Raw genomic sequence first — 23,638 nt, 5'->3', positions numbered from 1 at the left:
AGTTCAGGGAAGCACTTCAGTTAGGAACCAAAACATCTAAATAAAAGATTGTGAACTGCTTCATGCTGCTGACTCTTAATTCTGGACACTAAATTCAGTATTCCTATGTAGACTACAGACAGGAAAGAAAAATTCCCTAGAGATAACACTAGTAAGAACCACCACTTTACCTTGAATGCTCTCTGTACACTCTTCACCCTGTAGGAGTTTAGTAACCATTGTTTAAGACACTAAATTAATGACTCCAGTAGTGTTTCTCTTGAAGTATTTAAGAATTTGGTTGAAGTATATACCACAATACTGCTCTTCCCAAAATAGTACGGCATTTAAATACTAATGTTATCAAACCGTGTTAGCTACAGCCACAAGCCATACGGAAGTTTAATATAAAAACAGGTGACAATGATGCTGTGCTTTCATAGAAACATGGAATGTAGAAATTCAAAGAACTGTCACTAATTTACTGTTGGATCAAACAATAAACTTAACTGAACTAAGCTGATGTTGAGTAAAAATGGCATCTCCTTTGTATTGATCCCTGACATGGGAGATTTAGGAAATCCTATGCAAATATCCCAAAGGCCTCAATGAATAATTAGAGTTATCTTCTCCAGTTTCACCAAATGAAAATAACTCTAATTAGAAGGCACTTTGAAAACATAAGGACCCAGAGAAACCAAAATCAGGCAATGTCACATAAATGTTTTTTTCTGAATAAGTGTGTATCAATACTGTGTATCAATATAAGAATAAAGTCTTATGAAAGAACAATCTCTCTCCTAGGAAAAGAACCCTTTTCAAGAAATTTTCAGTGAGGACTGATAATAATAAAAACTACTGCTTGTGTCAGTTAGGTGGGGCTTGTCCTACCCTAGTAGAAAACACCTTCAATAATTTGTATCTGATGGCTTGCTCAGAAGGAAAGCTTTCTACAGCAGAAATGCCAACGACATCCTCAAAACAAACAGGAAGCTGAGAGATTTTCTAATATTTTAATGTCATTTGAAATTGCTTATATGGAAAACCAAGCAAGCAGCCCACCAGGACTGTTCTGCCACTGCTAGCTCAGTGACTATGATTGCTTCCCAGCAATGATTACAGAAGGGTGTCCATGAATATTTGCAGGCACAAGGGAGTGACAGCCTATTCATAGGCCTGGAAAAGGGAACAAAGATTGTTCCAATTGCATGTCGCAAAGAGATGCATGGATAAACGGTACCACTCAAAAAAGGAAATTCATTGTTTGCTCTTTCAATAATTCATTGTCCTGAAACTAAAAGCTAAAATAGAGTCTTAGCATTTTCTTTGCCCATCTGATACAGATATGGATTTTCCTTGATGAGCCACACACTAAACCCACAAAACCATTCCCTCCTGGCAGTTATTATGAACAAGCACTTTATTACTTCTTGATGCAATGCACAGACATCTGTTAACAATACAGACATTGATCAGCAGCAGAAGCTGTCTGAGCCAATGTATTTGCTCTGTTCCAGAGCATTTACATGACATTTGGTCTCCTCTCATAGAATCTGCTAGCTGTGAACGAGCCATCCCTAGCTCCCCAATCTCCAGCGGTATATGCACATCAGTGACAACAAATCGAAGCAGAGGACTAAAATTAACCTTTTAACATTTTAGGAGAACTCTGGCCCTAAGGAATTCATGGAGAATTCTTAAGCAATCGGTCCTATTCTTCACATTATACCAACAACTTCAAAAAAGGAAAAGAAAAAAAAAAAAAGAGGAAAAAAAGAGGAAGGGGAAAAGAGACTAGCCTGAAGCTATGGTGTATCTATGACTTCTTGCAGACAAAAGAACAAAGTTAACTTGAAATAGGAAAAGCATTATCAGGCTAACAAAATGCCCAGCAGAATGAAAGTACTATTCTGTGAAGGCCAATGCTTTCTTTCAGTCTTGTGTGTATGTAGCTAGCTTTCTCTTCCAGAAAACTTCTGCTTGGAACTCACTATTGCTCACCATTGTGTGTGTTAATTTCTAAAGTAGAGAATTTATTAAATTTTGCATTATTATTTTGCTGAAGGTGACTCTAAGCTTTAAATGGAAAGATAACTGGTTTCCATTTTTCATATACAGTATGCCTGGCATTAAGCATTAAGATCAACCTGTGGTGTTGCAATTACCATAATCTGCTTAAATAGATCCATTCTTCCTTTTTATTGCTGTATTTACATTTATAAAATCACAGATATACATTAAAAACAAAATAAACTTCCTGTGCTACATGATACGAAAATAGACTATGTTTAAAGAGCTGTTTATGATGTCTTGTTAAGAGAGAAAAGATTCAAATTCCACATTTATTTATTGTGCACTACTCCCTTGAAACAGTAAGGAGGCAGGGGCAGACAAATTATGTTTCAGAGTTTTCCCTGAACTAGATCTGACATCGTATTTTCTGTCAGTCACTCTGCATTTGAAAACTTTTGCTTTTGGGAGGTTATTATTAAGGCTAGTCAAGGCAGAGTATTTTCAGTTTTTAATTAAAACCACACTATTTATTGTTTCTGAAACAGACCTCTTGTGGATTCAATAAATCACAGAATCATAGAATATCCTGAGTCAGAAGCAACCCACAAGGATCATCCAAGACCAACTTCTGGCTCCACACAGGACCACCCTAAATCAGACCACATGTCTGAGAGCATTGTACAAATCTTTCTTGAACTCCAGCTGGCAGGCTTGGTGCTGTGACCACTTTCCTGACAGAGTTTTATTTAACCTTCGTTAGTACCTATACGAAATGTTCTCAGCAATCTCACTATATGTTTCAGTACTATAACACATCATGCAAACCTAAATAAAAGCAATTTTTACATATATATAATGAAAAGGGAGAGAACTTTAGCATAGGATATCGGTGTATATATAAGTATGTCATACTCACTGGCAAACAGTGAATATGAGTGAAGCCATATTTCTTCTCCAAAAAACAAAAGCCCAACAAAATCGTGTTTTTAGCCCATGAATGGAAGCACTTTCTATCATTCACTATACTTCTCAGGACAACTTAGAAAACTAACTCTCATCAGAATTAGTCTGAAGAAAAGGCAGCAAATGTGCTGTACGGTTTATGATTGATTACAATACAAAAATGTAGAAAAAATACTGAGCTGAAAATGCTATAGTCATCTTAAAACTGCAGGTACTTTCCACAGGGCACTTGAAATACCAAGCAGGAAGACATCAAGAGGCAATGGCCTGACTTATGTTCTTTATGATCTTAAGATTTTTTTTTCCAAAGGAAACGAATGGCTAGAATTACAAGAGAGATCTTCTAAAAAAAAAAAAAAAAAGAAAGAAAAAAAAAAAAAGAAACTGTTCTGCAAAATCTCTAACCTTGTTAACAATTCCACTATTAAACCAGCATCACATTACGTTTCCTCTTCAAGAGGGCTTTTGCCTGCAGTTGTCTTAATGATAGCACCTGCGGTTGATGTAAATCCAAAGGGTGAAGAGCAGCGTTTGGTAGCTGGAATTGTTTGGTGCAAAGTGCAGACATTTTTCATGGACAGAACAAAAGGCAATACATAAATATGCATCCTCCAAGTATATTAAACAGTAAGTTACAATCACAGGTCAAATGATGATAAAACCAATGAAAGCAATCTTTGCCAAAACCTCTGCAGTGCCTGACATACTCTAAATCAAGCTAAATCTTGCTCATCTGTATTTCTTTCTAATGATTAAGTACTTTGAACATACCCTTGTTCATGGGGAATAGGAAATGGTGGCTTTAAATTATAATCTGCTGGCAGTGACAGTGACAGACTAGTGTTTGGCCCCCCTTTAGGTGAAATTAACAATGTTTCAAAGAGAACAAGACAGAGAAGCAGGAAAAAGAGGGGGTAAAAAGTTCATTTTAGCAAAAAGGCCATTTGCAGTGCTGGAAAAAAAATCATCAAATCAATAAGAAATGGTGCAACTATTGCATTTTCCCAGCTCTGCCCCACTACGGAAATACATCCAAGGGAAAAAAAAAATAATTAAGGCTGTTATCACTATAACTAAAAGGTTGTTGTTTCTTTTCCTCATCATTCTCTGAAATTAATACTTAAACCAGTACTTCATCACCAAATACTGGTGGAACTTTGTCTTTTCTGATAAAAACGATCACGCTCAAAAAAATACAGTGCTCAGAAATTAACTTGAAGGAGAAAGCACAAGAGAAAACATCAGCATAGGGCAGTAAAGAATTTTTTCAGCAAATTAGAATTGTAAAAGGAAGGAACAGACATTTTGTTGTGTGAAAATAACATCTCCCCATCACTTAAACAACAGGGAATATGGGGCAATCAAAACAAATATGGGCAGCTACTTCCATCTTAAGTCTGAATGCTAACATTAAGGACATTTGCAGCAAACATGTACAGACTGTAAGCTCTTAGTTTGTACATTTTCATCTGTTTTCATCTAGAAGGAGACCAGAGCATATTCAACCAGAACAAATAAGGTACAAATAAGGTATTTCTGAAATGGGAGAGATGTACCAGTGGATTATGTTTTGTGCACTTAAAAAACAAAACAAAACAAAAAAGTTGCTAATGAATATAGGCAGCAGCATTTAAACCAAGTGACTATCAACGTGACTATCATGCCAAAACAGTTCTCTTTTCCTGTATACAGTGGCAAGGGCCAGAGTAAGAATCCTGAGGAGAACTAAGGCCTATGCAATAACATCAAGTCACAACATGGCCCCAGTTCCAATTAGCTGCTTGAACTCTGAAATAATTCAAGAAATATTTTATATACACAATACAGGTTATGTTGCAACCTCAAGATAAGCAGGCATGAAAACTTTTCAGCTTTTCCTCCAAAAAAAATTCTACTGTTTCCACAGCTAAAATGTCTGATTGAAAGATTTTCCACTGTTTCTTCAGCACATCTTGAAAATCCCAAAAGCAAAGGTAAACATAAAAGAGAATGAAACAATGAATTGAGGGTCTTAATACCTTTAAAACTCTTTTAAATTTTTCTTTTCACATTTCTTTTTTTTCTTGACCTATTTAGCATGAAACAGAACATTGCAATTTAAAAAAAAAAAAAAAAAAAAGACAATGTTCTGATGCTTTGAACTTCCTTTCTAAAAGCCTTACCAGAATTTACACTGACTTTAAGCACTTTTGTAAAACAAAAACTCAGTGAACGCGTTGCTTTAAAAAAAAAGTGTAAACCACAACATTATCCACAGAAGGGAACAGAGACAGAAAGGACAAAAAGATCATTTATGTAGTTCCTAGAGAATGAAGCTTCTTCAAACCCTTTTCCAGGAATCAGACAAAGCTTCACACTCAAAATAACTACAGAAACAAGAATATTTGAAATTAATTTGAATAAAGCTATTGCAAGTTTTTAGGAAAGTATCAGTATTCAGAATATCACGGTAAATTTAAACATGGTGCAACTATTGCAAAGTGAGATTAAGATTATACTGGAAATCAACGAAGGTAGGATTTAAACTCTTTTCCAAGTCTTACGTCCTCTGGACTAACCCTTATTTTGCCTAATATTTTGCTCCCCATTCCAGGAGACATTCACCTTGTAAATAAAGAACTTGTATTTTTCATATGGTATACAAAGATTTTGTTCCTTTTTTTTTCCCCTACAGATCTTTCCTTTTCAACCAGGAACAGTAAGTGAGCAAATGAATGTTAATGAGAAGAAGCAATCTAGTTTACAAACAGTTTACCTTGCAAAATCAACATGAACACTGCTCCAAGAAATTGCTCCCACAGTATATTTTTTGTAAGCCTTACTCTGTTTTTCAAAATCTTCTAAACTAAATATGATCTCATATGACCCAGTAGGGACTGAGGCCAACTCAGTTAACGAGATGAGTGGTAACACTGACGGTATGAAAAATACACTGATTGTGGCATCAATCCTGTCAGTGTTCAAGATGCATTTAGACAACGCACTTAGATTTAACTCTCAGATTAGATTTTAACTCTCAGATTGGCCTGTGTGAAGCCAGGAGATGGACTTGATGATCCTCCTAGATCCTTTCCTACTCAGGATGTTCTATGGCTCTACATTTGTGGTAAACAGTTCTTTAGGAATTGAAGTATTTTCCCCTCCACTCAGAGTCCATAGTCCTAAATGCATCTATTGCATTTGGTATTTTCCTCACACAAAGGAAATGGACTTTGTATTACAACCAATACTCAGCATCTGCAGAATTAAAACTGAATGTTCAACATCAAGCCTGGGAGAATTTGAATGAACTTTCTAAGAGGATGTGCTAAACAATAGGCTGTAGGTTACTCAGTTGAATGTGCTTTCACCTGTAAAAAGTAAGACTTTGCATTCATTCCTTCATTAATTGATTCATGCACATTTTATATTAATCACCAGATTGTGAAATGAAGTCTAGACTTCATCCAGACACATACTACTTGTCAACAAACCAACCTCACCCCTTCTTTCCCTTTAAGCTTCGCACAACATTCTAAGAATTTCTTCCAAAACGGAAAGGATGGAAACCACAGCTCCTGACCCTGAGAATGCCAGGACAGCCATCAGCCCGGTGGTTAGCACATGCTCTCCAGAGAGAACTGAAGGAATGTGAATACCTGTAACAAGAGTCTAAACCAAGGGCCTTCCAATACTGGAGAGATTCCAAGCATGACATACAACATCCTATCTGATTATTTTTTGGGTAGGATATTGTTATCCAGCATGTTACAATGATGTCTTTGAATGTTCCCCATTTCTCACATGGAATAGAATGAGCATAGTCTCATACCACTGTAGCAAGTATATCTTATAGTATATGTAGTGTAAGTATAGTCTTGTAGAATAGACTTAGTAGGAGAATTACAATCTTAAATCTGAATTAAGTCTGAAAACATTGCTTTGTCTACCAGTAAAAACATGGTATCTCTGTAAATATCCACAAATGTATGCTTCAGGAACTATAAACTTAAAAACTTAATCTCTAAGCTTTAGGATCTTACAGAATGAAATGATAACTAAGCACAGATTTTAACGTTTAGATCTTGAAGTTTGTTATCAGTATCTGTTATATTCCAACTGCTTTGTTCATCCTTTGAAGAAGCCTGTATCTTCAAATTAAAAAATATTGACATGTAATTTTAAATTGTTCATAATGTTCTTTCTCAAGTTACAATTTACCTAACATTAGGAAGGCTCCCTATGTCTCTTACTGTTTGACGTTCCATCATAATTCAATTTTCTATTACAGAAAGCAATCTCATTGAAGCACTCTAATTGAAACACTGCTAGACATTATGTACGTGGTCACTGCTTTAGGTAACCCTTGTCTGGACACAAGAAAACAACAATAAACATCCAGAAACAGAACTAAAGATCCACTTCACACTCACACACACTAGGAGGAACATTTAGAACTGATTGCTTTCTGAAGTACTGCTGAAGCAAATCTTGACCATAACTTGCTCAATCGCAGTTATTTTTCAGTTCCACACTGCCACAAGAATTCATTTTACTTTAAACAATCTACATTAAAAGCCCAGTCCTTAATGCCTAACATTTGATTATCAACTCAGATAAATCTCCCATTTCATTTAAAACATATAAGCAGTCAAAATAGGACTCGGCATGGCATCATAACAAATATGTTCCCACAGAGTACAGAATTAAAATATTTAGAGAATTTTTGAAAAACACTTCTGTGAAACAAGAGCAGGAGTGAATAAAAATCTAATCTTAAAAGGCTTCAGCCCCATTGCTGTATTACTGATTTGGAAAAAAGCCCCAAAGGTTTAAAGCTGGTAGAGACAAGAAGAAGAAGCAAAAAGCATAAACTGTTACTAGACAGTAATTGAGATTGAACAGTTATGTTCTAACCTCTGTTTACCTGAATATTGATTAAGGAGTCAACACTAAAAAAAGAAGTAGTGAATTGCTAACATACTGTTACGTATTTCTTGCTTATTGAAAATTATGGAAACGATTAAAATCTCCAGGTAGTAGTTAAATACAATTTCTGTTCCTTATCTTAATGGAATAAATTGTCAGTTTAAAAACACATTAAAAATATTTTGACTTTTATCTATTGCACATGTTTGGTTCAGTAAATACAGAAACAGTCTCATAATTAAGAGAACAGTGTCCCTGAGACTATCTGCAAGTGCTTCAATAAATCTATCAACTTGTATGTTTTCCCTTATCCAGGTATTATAAAAATAATCCTGGCCATGCTTCCATCTCATACTAGGCTTTTTCCTGACCCAAGCAGTTGAAGATGCAAAAATGGGAGGCGTATTAGCCGTTGGAACAAGTTTATTACACCAGAGCAGTGAGGTTAGAAAAGTGATTATAAAGCTGTCTGGCTGATGATGCTGGGATTTTTCCTACAGTCCAAGCTGATGCTACAGCTATAAAAAAAAAAAAAAAAAAAAACTTAACAGGAAACAATAAGGAACTGTGGTTTAGTAGCTTCAAAATCTTTATCATGGTACTAGCAATAATGTAAAGTCCAGAGAAATGGGTTGTGGGACTCAATGAGATGTGTAAGTGAGACATGCAAAAGTGGAGTGGGAAAACTAGCCATACTCAACTGGAAAAATGTGCAGGCACTGCTCCTAGTCCAGTACGTTGTGTGACTTCAGCAGGAAAGGCCACATCAAGCATCCAGAGTCAGCATTACAGACATTTAAGAGGGCTGATTGATGGATGGATACAGTCTACCTCTGTGTAGACCCTTCTGTAACAGTTACGTTCTGGACAACTTCCTTATGGGCTCCAAACATGGGACAGAAATGATCACCTATTTCTGTTGATCACTGAGTCCTTGTTAAAATGCATCTACATCCAAATAAATTATTTTTTGCTTCTGGCACTATTTTCCCAGTGTAAGACTCTTTCTTCAGAATTAACCCTTCTGTTTTTTCAGACTACTATCTTCCATTTTGGTGTTTTTTAAAGTAACATCTTAAAAAAGGGGGGGGGGGGGGGGGGGGATGGGTGAGGGGAGCATGTTAGGCAGTAGGCAGAACTGAGTAAATTACTCTTAGATGTTAAAGATTCATTGGTCTGACAGATGTTCAGGGCTACAGAAAGAGGTTGCCAAAGGGAGTGACTGAAAGCGGAAGCTGTTTATGTGAGTTAATAATGGCCTCATTTTCTGTCACATCATGTACATAACAGTATGTCAGAGGAAAAGGGCAAGATTTTATGTATGCAAGTACTGCATCATCTTAGATTACGGAATTACAGAAGCAAGCGGTCGAAGGCTTACATCCAGAATACAGTTTGCTTCTTTCTAAACTTGTATATTTGCACACTATTTTAACAAGCACAAAGTAGAGGCTTGCAAGCCTATATGAACGAAAACCATCATGGACCCTCACAGACATTCCAGTGTTCAATGGAAAAGTTTCAAATGCTGCTCTGTAACTTCTCCAGATATCCTGGTCTCTGTAGCTCAGAAACTATATGCCACAGATGCTGCTTAAAATAACATGTTACGATACCTCCAGTATGAGTGATGTTGTCACTCTGTCGACAATTCAGCAAATTGTGACACTTTACCATCCTTGGATATTGAGTTTGCAAAACAGCACTTGATACTTAGACATAGGCAACCAGCAATTAGTAAGCAAGGACAGAAATGTTACTAATGACTCTCACCATGTAACCTAAACCAATAAAATACACAGTTTGGGCACTTAGATTGTATGCTACAATTGGGCAGGTGGAAACAGTATCAAGCTTTAACACCTAACATATAATACCCTAATGGTTCATGTCCTAGAAAGAGTCTTCTAACAAAGCTCACAAAGACACAAAATATGGTAATTTTAAAATGGACCGGTTTGCACAGTTTCGTCTTTTCAATTGCAGCGTAACATATTTATCCTGATTCAGATATCTTGTTTGGAAAATAAGTGATCCAGTTGTAGAGAATATTCATTTTAGCAGTTTTATAGCGTAGCACTGTTTTTCATTATAGTGGGTGTTTTCTAATCATTCTCTCAGGACAGAAGCCTACATCGGGATACAGATTCAAGATGCTATTGGTTACATCCATACCATACACTTTTTTGTATATATGCTACAAATAGGTATTTATAAGTATGAAATTACTCAGGTTTACTTTCTACCACATCACTATCCATTCTACTGCCTATGCTGTGGAAAAAGACTGGATTGATTTGAAAGAACTACCAGGGTTGATTGCTTTGAAAGCATTATGAAATAACCACCTACTTGCCCAGCTTGAACAGTCAAGCCAGGTATAGCCAAGGGGCATTTAAACATGCTGTTCAAATATGAATTCTCATAATGTTAAGAAACTACATTGGATTGTCCTTTATTGTTCAGGTATGTACAAAAATGTTCATGCTAATGACATTTAACTTGTATCTCCATAAAGCAATGTTACGTAGAACTTTAGGTTTCTGATCAAATGGACAACGGTTAAGATTTGATTTGGAGCTTTTGTGGGGGGAAAATGTGGTAAGATGGGAGGGAGAAGATAGATAGAAGAAAGGTTTTGACATAAAAGAAGACTTCTGAATAGGAAAAACTTTTTCTGGAACTCATGAGCTCCTCTTTTGCTAGTCTGAATAAAAAAATACATAGTTTGGACAACAGATCTGGCTCTAAAAAGGACAAACAAAGCTTTAAGATATACAAAAACATCAAAAGCTTTATCCTTGAAAACATTTTCTGTAAGACAATCCATTTTTATGACTATAGTTTTGATTTCATAAGCTTCTTTATTCTTCTGCTTCATAAGTTCAGAATATATTAAATTCATACAATTCATACAATTCATAACCATCTGTAATTTTCAGTCAGACAAAATATTTTGATATGTTTAATTTTTATTGCAGTGAACTCAAGACAAAAATGTAAGGCTTATTGAGATGCACTGTGCAATTGTTAAAAATTTTTTGATCAATTCTGAAGCTTTCATAAAAGTATTTTAATTGTCTAATCATTGAACTGCAGTATGACTATAAATATGGCTCTAGGCTAAAGAGTAGAACATTATTCTCAGTTCAGAATTAAAGGTCTACTGACAGTGAGATTTTTCAGATTTTTAAAGCAGAAACCTAATGTGGTTAAGAGCTACATAAATATTTTGCCAAATGCACTGCAAATGTCTTTATGATAGCACATACAACCTGAAGTGATACGAAACAGTTCAAGTCTAAGAAAGTAATGAGATTAGCACGTTCTCCATAAATTCTCAGAGCAAGACTTAATTAGGTACTAATTAAAGAAATTCTGCTGAGTTCTAAAGTGATAGTTAGGCTCATCCCTCCAAAAATCAATACGCTTCATGTCAACAGCTCTGAAAACAGCTCAACTTACATATTCACCATAAGTTTCCTGTGCTGGAGGTGGTGGAAGGGGCCGGTAGCCTGCAGGTGGAGGTACTCCTCTTGCTCTGGGTGCTAGAAGTCCACGGCTACGACTGACTGGTCCTCTACTGGGAGGCACTCCTCTGGGCGCTGGTGCACCTCTTGGTACTCCTGCTGGTGGCGGAGGCACTCCTCCACGACCCCTGTGAATACATGGATCACTTATCATTAAATAACAACCCCCTGGTATCCCTTTCAACAGCTCCATCCCTCACATATGACAGTTTTGCTCTGCTACAGCCAGACAAAAACCCTACGAAAGAGCAATTTTAGTTTGGCATTTTTCTTTGTGTTTGAATCCAATTATACACATTAAGCCATAAATACTGAAAGATAAAAATGAGACGTATGATTCACTGATGAACTTCTTACTAGCTTCAGCCATTCTTTTTTGCTGGTCATATACACATAGACACCCAAATCAATTTGCTGGAATCAATCATCTTCACTACAATTTATTTATAGTATGTGAAATCACAATCATAGAATATCATGTTAATTTGAACCTGTCAGGACACATAATACTCAAATCCTGCACAGAGGAATCAGCTGCAACTCCCTTCTGATCCTGAGCAAGCTCCTAAATGCAATCCAAAGATCATGTTGCACGTAAGAGATTGAACAGATCAGAATAAATAATTTTTTTTTTTCTTTTTCCTAAAGAAGAGGTTTCCAGCTGTTGCAGGAAACATTCAAACACGTAATAAATGTGCAGGGTGATTAATTGGACGTAACCTCATGTTCTATATGTACTTAAAGACATGAAATAGCAGTATATACATAGGTGTTTTTAAAATTCTAAAAGAATAATAAAGGTTAATCTGTAACACATTAATTTGAACACTTAATATATGGATGTAAAGATCTGAAACCTAAACAAGGACAGTTTTCAGAAATATTTGATCCATTTACAGGTAGAGTTCCCTCCTGCCTCCCTATAGTAAAGGGAGAGACCTACAGGCATAACTTGTGTGAAGCTTACATCAATTATCCACTTTTAAACAGGATGTCTAAAATATTGCTAATAGACATCTCCTTTTTAAAGGAGTCCATTTTCCCCCACTGACTATAACTGAGTTTAAATGACTGCTCTGTAGGCATACAGACTTGCTTTGAGGAAGTCATACCATTAGTCTAATGTAGCAGTTAATAGAAGAAAATGAACAAGCACAAATTCTTCACAACCTTTTCTACATATCAAGCCGTTACCTAAATAATTTCCGAAGTAGTAGCTGAGTAAAAATATTCTGTCCTGATTTCAGTAGAAATTTCCAACTCAACCAATAGTACAGAATAAGACCCAAATCTCTTGATATCTCGTATTTCAACTGTCATATATTTTTATTAACTTATCAGAAAAAAATATAATAAATTTAGCAGAGATTATTAGTATCTGAAAAAGTGCACCAGCAATGAAACAATGCAGAAATGTAAACACTGGCTACAATCAGTATCTAATTGCTTCTAATTACTGATCAAAACACAGTCACAAAGTATTTTAAACAAGCCTAGAGAGTAAGTGATTTAAAACTGTGCTTATTACTTGGTTTTGGCTAATCTGTAGAATGCCTCCTCAGGACAGGGTACCAGCTGCTTATTTGACTTCATTGTAGTGGGGGCAGGGGTGAGCAGAGATGTTCCCAGACACAGCCTGCTGAAGTAATATAAAGAAATAGCAAATGTGACACTTTCCAAGTGAAGCCAAAGAAAGGGAAATGAGCCTATTGGCATAGACAATAGTCAATACCAAGTTAAAAAAAAAAAAAAAATCAGTAAAAAGACTCAAGAATCACAAGCCGTAATTTTCTCCATGGCATCCTTTAGCTAGGGTACAAATGAAAGCAGCAGGAAATTGGACATGCTGAAAAACATGGAAAAACGTTTGAGGGAGGAAAACCGTTTTCTGAGCCAGCATAGGTTTACTCTTGAAGAGGTATTATAACATCAGATACACAGGATGAAAACGTTTTTTCTGCATTTCAAAAAAGTTAATAGGATTGGTGCGGTGACGGTTGGAAACCATGCTTCTGCTGTCTTAGGAGACCATTTATATACGTTTTTCTTCAGGAGTTCTTAAAGGAAGCATGAACAACCTGAGAAGCCTAGTACTGTGTTACACCACTCGTATGATTACTGCACCACGCTGCAGGAGACTACAGAATGGTGCAGAGACAAGAAAGACAAAAACAGGAGAGTTCAGTTAACACCATGCAGATGGAGTCAATGTCATATCACGGTGTGATAGTAAGATATAATTTTTAGAAACTAAAGAAGGTATCAAGGAACTAATGCTTGGCTGGCAGAAGCAACAAACAGAAACTGACTCATAGTATTGAGAACCACTTGAATGGGAACCTTTGCGTACCTTCACAAAAAAACAACACAGTTCTGGTATTGCATAATGTGGAAAATTAATTAATTTGAAAAATTAATTTACATTAGAATATAAATTATGTTTTAAAAGATTCATTTAAGAGTAAAATGTGTATATACAGTATGGGAAGACATTCAAGAACATCCCAAGGGAAGTCACACCAAATACACGACTGTCAAAAAAAAAAAAAATCAAGATAAATTTGAGAAGGCAAAAGGAGCTCAGTAAAACTAGGACAGCAGGGCAGGAGGTATTTAATCACGTATAACTTAAAAAGCTGAACCCATCTTTGAACTTGAGGGACAAACACAAATAAAATAAGTTTGAAATGCTCACAAAAGCAGGTCAGATAATTTAAGGCATTTGTAAAAAGCCTAAAACAGCTAGAAATCTTTCAAACACCCTGAAATCAGAAAGGTTGCCTAGAGTCTGAAGGCCAAAACAACAGTAAATAATGCTAAGGTATATATGTGTATATATGTGTATATATATATATATATATATATTTTTTTTTTGCTATACAATCAAAAAGGATTGGACAAGGTTCTCATGCTACAACCTTTTTTTATTGGGAATGCATGGGATGGTGTGGCCAGCTGACTTAGAAACAAGTTACAGAACAAAAAGAACAAGTAAAAGTAATTGTACTATCTCTTTATAAAATGTAATATGAATTCAGATGCCTAGCTCTTTAATCTGGAGCTGAATGCCAAACTGAATGTCAAGGAAAGGAAAGGAAAATATCAAACAAAATTCAAAGCAGAAAATTGGAGGAGGGTGCAGGTAGGAGAGTGTGTGTGTATTCTAACATTAGACAAAGTAATAGGTTCTGAGCTATTTCTACGCACAGAACATTCATAATTAAGATTGGTCCAGTATTCAGGACAAAAAAAAATAGAAAATATAAAAAGAGAATAAATAGAGCTGTAATACTACTATGTATATTTATGATTCTGTTTTCTCATTTTTAAAGGGCATAAAAACTGGAAGAACATCAGAAACTATGATAACCAGCAGTATAGAACAACCTTTATATAAGAAACAATTAAGTAGATTAAGGCACTTCAGGCTACAAAGGAAAACTGAGGACAACATACTTTGATAAAATATAACAAAAACATCAATGCAGTGGAAAAGATATAAAAGGAATTATTCACCTGTCATTCCCTATGTAAGAAACAGGGCATATCAAGTAGGAGAAATGGAATATTAAACCAGATTGCCTTAAGGTCTCAGCCACTATGACTGATCCTACAAAATGTTATCAGAGAACCGTGGATTTTGGAAGGTACCCTCCTGGAGGTCATCTTGCCCAGTCCCCCTCCTCAAGGAGGAGCCACCTGAGATAGAGTCAGCTGCATAGGACCACGTCCAGACAGCTTTTAAGGATCTCCAAGAAGGGAGACCTCACGATCTCATTAGCATTAGGGACCTTAGCCTTTTTTTTTGTGTGTGTGTGTGTCACTCTGTTCCATTTGGCAGCGGGGCCACATTTTCCTTAGTCTTCCTTTTAGTACTTAAGTATTCACAGAAGCCCTTCTTATTGACTTTGACATCTCTCAACAATGTGATGACTCCTGTAAGTCATCTCAAACTTACAGCTATGCAGCAGACATCTGTTATGGGCAAAACAGATGGCCCAATGGCTGGTTATTCCCAATACATCCTTTTAAAGATGCCCATCTTTCATCTATGCTTTAGTTAATCCTACCACACTTGAATTCTGATTCATTTTGCCTATTTTTTTTTCCAAAACACCTATTTTAATTCATGTATTTCTCTAGTTTTGTGTTTTTAAGTAAAAGCTACACTCACACATACTTAAATGTAACCCACTGTACTTCCATTTCTAAGTTTATTTTATGTGCTAATTATCCTTCTTCTTCCATTTATACCCTAGACGTTTATTGGTGTGCAAATACACATAACATATTAGAAAGCACTCCCACTGGACAACTAATGACTTTTCAGCTAGATTTCCTAAAGAGCTTTTCCATGTATTCCATGCTGTGTCTGCCATTTCTGATCCAAACACATTTTTCTTTTTTGATCTCATGCTTCTTTTTTTATATATATGATTTTCCTGCTCTTTTTCTCCACTAATCAACAACTGAGGGACACCAGTCATCTGCTTTGCAGTTTCCGCAGAAACTGCATAGATATCCTTTTCTCTACCCTTTTTAAACAACAACCATCTCACTTATAAATCCAAAAACCTACCTGCATCTGGTAAAATTTAAATTCACCCTTTTACAGGTATTTCATCCAAACCAAAACAGCTTTGTTCTATCAATTTCAGAGAGACATTTTACCATAAAATCAAATTCGTAATGGCTTCTAGTTTGCCCAAATCTTTTCCACTACTTTCACGATTGAGGACATCATTCTGTACACCAAATTTCAGCTGTCATCACCAAATATCCTTGTCTTTGCACATTGCCTACAGGCTGTATTTTTTTCTTTATGAACAACACTTAAAATATAGCCTTTTTTTTTTTTTTTTTTTTTTAATTACGTAAAACTATTTGTCATGAAGATTTTAGGTGACATCAACATTTCAAGAAAATGAAAATCCTTCAAAAATCAGATATTCTTTCATATTAATTGAAAGTTTGGATAAGTAGATTTTGAAACTTTCTGAAACATCAGCAATTAGGTACCAAATTCCTATTTAAATTATAATTATAGCACGGTTATTCAAATTGCTATTAAACAGTCTTGACCCACAACTTTAGTTAATATATATAATCCATGGTTTCATTACAAACAGCAAAATTAATGAAAATAAGTTTTCCTTTTGAGAAAGAAAAATATTGTATTAATATTCATTCAGAATGCTTCTGAATCTAAATTTAATCAACACATTTTGTTGCCTTTTAGCCTTCTCCTTAATCCTTCCACCATTTCTTTGTTATAGAAGAAAATATCTTTGTTTCCCTTCTAAAGGATACAGAGCGTTATCTCCAAACCTTGAAAGATGTACTTTAACAAAACTCATTTTGTCAGCCTGTGATGTCAGCTTTGACTACCTGCTCATTGAATTTTGAAATACAAGTGTCTTTTGCCCTTCTGTTTTCCCTCCTCTGTAGCATATTGTCTCATACCCATTCAGAACTCTTCTGAATGTCTTCTTTGCCCCAATGCCCATATGAACAGCTTTTACAATACTGAGATTGCCAGTAATATCCAGACTAACAGTGTACACAAATGGACACTTAACTCTCCATGTCTTCAAACTTTTTGTATACTTTGACAGTGTATGAACTTTGAAACAGGGTTAATGTGTCTTATTTTCAGGACACCTGAAATAAAATGGTCATTGTCTATGATCTCTCAGATTTATAATACTACAAATACGCCAAGTACTTAAGCACTATGGGAGACAAATGTGTTTGTCGTATTTTCAGGACACCTGAAATAAAATGTTTGTTGTCTGTGATTCCTCAGATTTATGATACTGCAAAAACAAGTACTACAGGAGACAAAAAATGCTTGCCTTTTGCTACATTTATGAGAAAAACTCTACCCTTGAATCTTATCTTAGTATGCTAACTGTGAGTTTCTCTGATGATGAAAATTCAACTCTTTAAGTACCTATTAAGTATATTTTCTACTAAACAATCTGTAATAGTTAAAAAGTACTTAAACACATATCAAAAACCTAGATTGCAGCCAGGTGCTATGATCGTGACCTCTAGACATATTTTAAAGAAAAATCCAATGGTCTAGGTACTTGAGACCACTGGGACTTATTTTATTATCAGTTCAGTTTTGATTTTCCAGAATGCATTTATCTGGCAGTGGTGAATTCAGTGAAGGAAATTCAACCTGACCATTTAATTGGGCAAAGTGAATCCAGATGCTAAATTAAGAATTACTTTTACTCCTGGAGGTTAGTAATTAACTTATACACTCTGCAGTGGAAAAAAAGTTTTTCAGTCTTGTTCCCTGGGACAAGACCAAATAAAGCAAAATGTCGAAGCTTTTTTTTTTTTTTTTTTACACACTAATCTGTGTCAGAATAGCACACGAAAATAATTTAAGTTAAATCATATCACAACACCCCTTGAAAATTGTATCATGTAAACTATTTTGTTGGAAGCTGAACCTTCCTCCCATACCACTGTTTTATTATATACGCTTGCAATTTAGTATGAGAAAAAAATTACAAATCAAATGTGAAGCTATTTCTATAAAGCAGTGTTCTCAATCTGCTGTCATAAATAAATTGAAGAAGGAAAAAAACGGGTCTTTCACAAAAAACTTTACTGTGCTACAGTGTCATAGAACAGTAATTACGTAAGATCACTATACACAAACCCTGAAGTGCACCTTACTGGAGACAGTTAAAATATTAAGTAAGCATTGAATTTTGTACTTTATTAATTTCTTGATTTTTGACTTGGCACATGGGTGCATTTGGTTTACGTGGCAAGTTTTTCTTTAGGGGGGAGGGGGCTGCAGGAGTGGCTTCTGTGGCAGATCTCCACACTGCAGCCCATGGAGGAGCCCTCCGTGGAGCAGGTGGATGTGGCCTGGAGGAGGATTATTTTCTTTACCACTTCCTTTAAGAAGGAGCAAGAGAAGTGTGGTGGAGTTCAGCTGCCCTCGCTGTGAAGCCACCACTAAGAAAACAGGGAAAAACACTAACAGAAAACCAGTACCATTCAAAAACAGGTTATATTATTTATTAGGCTTGGAGAAGCAAACATTTAGAAGTAACTGACAGGTACTATTATGATCCTTGATTGCCAATGAAGTAGTATTTTACTATCTCATACAACTTAAATACACCCACAGAGAACTACTTAAACAGTTATTCCTCTTAGGTCTTTATTAACAATAATTATCATTGCTACTTTATAGTAGCCCTATGCAATTTCTATGATTTATTCACAACAAAGTTACTGCCTTTGACCCTAGCAGACCTACCTTCTCTCCACTTTCTCTGGGTAATAGCTCTGACATCTTATCACTTACCACTATTTCTTCTCTCTAGTATTATATACTGATTGTTATTCAAGTGTGTTACTTCAAGTTTCTTCTTTCACAGGATGAATTCATGAGTTAGTAAAAAGTATTCTGATTATGCAATCACAGGCACTCTACAGCTTTCCTTTATTTTTTTTTATGTTTTACTGAACACAAATTAAATTAGAATCCACTGTATGAAGATCTTTTTTCAATGTCACTCCTCAAGGAGAGGAAGTAAATGTAAGAATGATTTAATATAAAAACACTTGGGAAATTTAGGACCAGTTCCAAAAAACACTTTAATACTTGGAATTCTTTAATTTTAACATTCATAATCCCATACATGTGCAGTACTTTCAGCTGTTCAGTAAACTAACAAATTTTAACAGATGTTGAGATGTTTTCCTTCTTTAAGCATAGTCAACATTGCTCAAACAGTAGATATTTTTGCTTAGTTTTACAGTAGACATCTATTATTTTAAGCTGTGAGTACCAAACTACTGAACACTTCAATATCCAGGTGTTCCAGGTGTCCATCACAGAGCTACGCTTCCCACCTTTTAATCACTGTATCATTTAACTGCTTGAGAGGAAGGCAGGCTTTGCATGGTGATCAGGATAGACTGGATCAACAGGCAGACCAACTCTACAGCATTCAGCAAGGTTAAATCCTGGGACCTACACTTGAGTCGTAACTACTCCAGGCAGCAGTATAGGCTTGTGGAAGAGTGGCTGGAAAGCTGCCCAGCAGAAAAGGACCTGAGGGTGCTGGCCATCGTGAGCTATGCAGTGCACCCAGGTAGCCAAGAATGCTTAAGGCACCCTGGCCTGCATCAGAATTAACATGGCCAGCAGCACTAGGGCAGGGATTATCCCCCTTGTATGCAGCACTGCATCCTCAAACACTGTGTTCAGCTTTGGGTCCCTCACCCAAAAAGATGAGTTGTCTGAGCACGCACAGAGAAGAGCCATGAAGCTCTTAAAGCTCATTAAAGAGACAAGAAAACGATACTTGTGAGGAATGGCTGAGGGAATTAGGGTTTAGTATGGAGTTGAGGAGGCTGAGGGTAGAGCTCTTTACAGCTACCTGACAGGAGGCTGCAGCAAAGACTGTGTCAATCTCTTCTCAGGTGACAAGCATTAGAATGCAAAGAAACTGTCTCAAATCATGCCAGGATAGGTTTAGATTGAACATGAAGAACTTCTTCACTGATGGGGTGGTCAAGCATTGGGACAGGCTGCCCTGGGAAGTAGTGGGGTCCCCAGCCCTGGAGGTATTTAAGAGATGGGGATGTGGCACTGAGGGATGCAATTTAATGATGGACTTGACAGGACAGGTTGATGGTTGGACTTGATGATCTTGAAGGTCTCTTTTTTTTAAAAAAAAAAAAAAAAGTGTGAATCACTGCTGAAGCAAACACTCCCACATAAATTTTATTTCATATTCTTGTGTCAAGTAGTAATACATACATTCAAGTTTCAGAGGGTGGTGTTTTTTTTTTGATAAATAGGGGATTTATTAAAAGATAAAATAAATAGAATACACTGAATATACGTGGCTTTATCAACCTTTATAGATGTTTTTGGAGAACATTATATATGTGCTTCCAAAATTAAACTATTCTTCAAAAAACAGCTTATTGTAGACAGTATATAAGGAATGACTTAAATTTAATGAAGTGACCAACAAAGGACAATTGAATTTGTGAACACATTACAGCAGTGATCCACATCACCTTGTATTACTTTTAATATAGACAGCAAATTCTAGCCTACAACTTCTGCAATAGCTTTATTTGTCCCTAGATGGAATGACAGGATCCTAACCCTGTATACATAGAAAAATTAATCAAAAGTAAATAGAACAAAATAAAGAACATGCAAACACATTCAGGAATACAGATATGTAGCTATTTCTTTTACCGGTCAGGTCAATTCCTGTATGTCGGCTTTATGAGAAATTCTTTTCAATTGATAAACCTGAGGGAAGATCTGTCCTGTTTTGTCAGAGAAGGCAAGTAATACTTAATAAAAAGTTGATGTTCAGCATAATCCCCACAGAAAATGGCAGAAATGTTGTGATAGTATCTGAAGGTCATAATGTCTAGCAGTATTAGGAGGGAGGAAAAAAAATATAAAAGGAGTCAGTAGTAGATGGAAAGAAGCAAGTCTAAGCCCAAGTTCCGTGATCTCCCCTTACCTACCCAGAATAGTATTTGGCTGTAGAGTCATTAAAAAAAGTTACGGCAAAGAAGCCTGGAGCAATCCAGAAACACTGGAATAAAAATTATGCTGTCAAACCAAAACCACTAGGAGTTTACTTACTGTATACAGGAATACCTGTGTACAAGCTAGCATTTTGCATGAAAGCATGACAGATGTATTAAGTGAAATTTTTGTATGCGACTGAACATATATATAGTCATCTTAAAAGAAGGCACTTGTTAAGATGCATTATCTCCAGTTTCAAGATGTTTGATAAGGAGTAAGAAAAGGCATAAATTAGTATTTAAGAGAAACTGTTCAGGAATAACTTAATATAGAAAGGCTTGTGAACTCTAACACTTATCACATCCTCATTGGGATATGTCAAGTATCAAAGATCAAAGGCTGATACCTTAAAAATATTCTGCAGATTACAAACAGATTAAATCTTGTAGACTTAATTTTTCCAGTCTTCTCAGACTTTTGACTACTTTGAAGATACTCAAGTACTATTTCTTAATATGAAAGCTTTGCTTCAGTCTCTCCTACAGGTTTCAAGGATGCTTGTTATCCAACTTGTCTCATCATAAAACAAAGCCTTCCTCTAATGAAAATATTACTCACTGAAGTCACAGTCTGTGCTAAAAAGAATCAGAGCATTAGAACTGAGTTTGAGATCTCATCCCAACAGCTGTAGCCTCTCAGTAGCAACGACATTTTAAATCTCACTAAAGGAATCTTTTATGTTACAGTAGAACCTCAATTTCTGAGGGGAAAAAAAGACAAATTTAAAGAGAAGCTTTAAAGTAAGGACATAACCAACAGCCTTACAGTTTTCTTTAGAAAACAGAGGGACAAAAGCAATTTTTAGCCGTCATCTCCAAGTCAAATGCTAACATTTAAATTTACCCTGAAGGCTCTTCAAGAATATGCTAGTGTAATGAACTACAAATGACTTGGCTGAATAACAGCCTGCATGTCTTACATGCATGTTTGAAAACTTAATCTGAAATCTAGAGGATAGAAGCATGAGTGTGAGAATTTTAATACTCTGAAAAAGTTAAGAACACATGTACTACATAATTAATAGTGGAAATTACGTATGAGGAACTTTAGTGATAGATAAGGATGCAAGATCAGAGTAAACAACCATCTTATGTATCACAAAAATACTAGCTTAAGGACACATTAGAAACAAAAACATGAAACAAAACTGCAAGTGTCTGTACCAAGCCCTGACAGCATCTGTAGGAGACCTGTTACAGGTATCTATGGAAAAATTGAAAACAAGATATTTAACTGAAGTCTAACATGCTTAATCTGAGCTAAAACACTTCAAAACATTTTGAAGTTTTAAAAGCTGAAATGTTAGTTTCAAGCTTGCATTAATAAAGAAACATAGCTACAGCTGAAGGAGAACAGTTTACCAGAGAAAACTGTTACACTTAGCTGCTGCAGTCACAATCTTTCTGTACTGTAACAAACTGTTATGCACTTTATTTAGTTTTGTTTTCACACTTCAGCACTCAAAGGAGTTGAAGCTGTCATCTCAGTACTTCAATGAAGATAGGGGATGCTAGAGTAAAGAGATCTCCTGTGTCAAGAAAAATAAGGCAAAAGAAGCAGTAAACTTGTCTATTCCTGAATCAAACAAAATCCACTTTTTAAATGAAAAATGTTCCACTGAGATAAGCTGAAATCGTAAGTCTACCTCTAAAACACTTCTACATTTCTATAACACAACCCTGAAAGCCCACTATAACAGTAAAAAATGGAATGTTTATGTTATTATGTATTATTGCATCATATATTATTCTAGAGAAATCACTATGAAATTCCTAAGTAAAAGCAAGACACTTTTTTAGCAGTTTTGCAAAAGCTGTCAACTCCACAGGGTCAAGATGTAGCCTCTACACGTACCTAAAGAGCAGGTGAAAGTTAGCAGTCATGTAAGTGCTCATAGTAAGCCTAAACATCTTTTATGATGCATAGTGTTTCTTAAACCCTACCTGCCAAGTTCCATAAGACAGATCTCAGTTCACTGTTAATTCTTACTTCAGTCCAAACTGATTAGACTGGCTTTGAAGAATCAAGATAATTTCCCTTTGTTCTTATTTTGGGATCTTTATTTCACATTTCTTACTACTGTACTTTGAGGTTTTTATTATTGTTAGTGTTTGAAAGAATAAGCTTAGAATATACATACTCAAACAAGAACCCACTGCAGTTGAGATATTTACCTGGACAAAGCAGGAACCGGTACTCCTCTTGCACGAATAGATGGTTTTCCACGAACTACTGGAACTTCTGCGTTTTCTGAACCACCATTCAAATATGTCAATTCTTGAAGCTGTGCCTGTCTGATTTCATCATTGTAGTCCTATAACAGAGGGGGGGGGGGAAACAGAGGTAGAGAAAACAAATTGTTCAACCACTATACAAAGTTAGAATCAGCAAATGCCACTCCTATAAAGGCTTCCTCCTAGTCAAACATCCCATTAAACAGAAGAAAGTTACAGGCATATTATTCAGTCAAAATTTTCTAAAAGAATTCTATGTATTTATTGCAATTTTTGCTCAGATCATGTTTTTCTTTTCTACTGATTACCTCCAGATACCTTTACCAGTTAAAACGATGAAGTTAAGATGCTGTAAAGTAATAAGAAGAAATCAAGGTCCATATTCTGAGCTGAGATCTAGCCTATAG

General features: G+C 35.8%; 1 protein-coding gene across 3 annotated transcripts in view; it reads right to left on the bottom strand.

The window, feature by feature from the left end:
- The window catches only part of KHDRBS3 (KH RNA binding domain containing, signal transduction associated 3), an 88,565-nt gene that overhangs the window by 19,083 nt on the left and 45,844 nt on the right, over window positions 1–23,638 (bottom strand). Inside the window, exons 5-7 of one of the 3 annotated variants that reach the window (XM_084281585.1) lie at window positions 23,172–23,311; window positions 12,922–13,032; window positions 11,329–11,521 (exon numbers count right to left, since the gene is read on the bottom strand). In XM_084281585.1, the coding sequence (XP_084137711.1) occupies window positions 11,329–11,521; window positions 12,922–13,032; window positions 23,172–23,311 (444 nt within the window). Of the gene's footprint in view, window positions 1–11,328; window positions 11,522–12,921; window positions 13,033–19,006; window positions 20,097–23,171; window positions 23,312–23,638 lie in introns of those variants that run through there. The other 2 variants (XM_084281586.1, XM_084281587.1) reach the window with 2 other exon arrangements.

This window comes from Netta rufina (genome assembly GCF_964035555.1).
Source record: "Netta rufina genome assembly, chromosome: 2".
NCBI classification, from domain to species: domain Eukaryota; kingdom Metazoa; phylum Chordata; class Aves; order Anseriformes; family Anatidae; genus Netta; species Netta rufina.
This window is presented reverse-complemented; position numbering and strand designations above follow the sequence as displayed.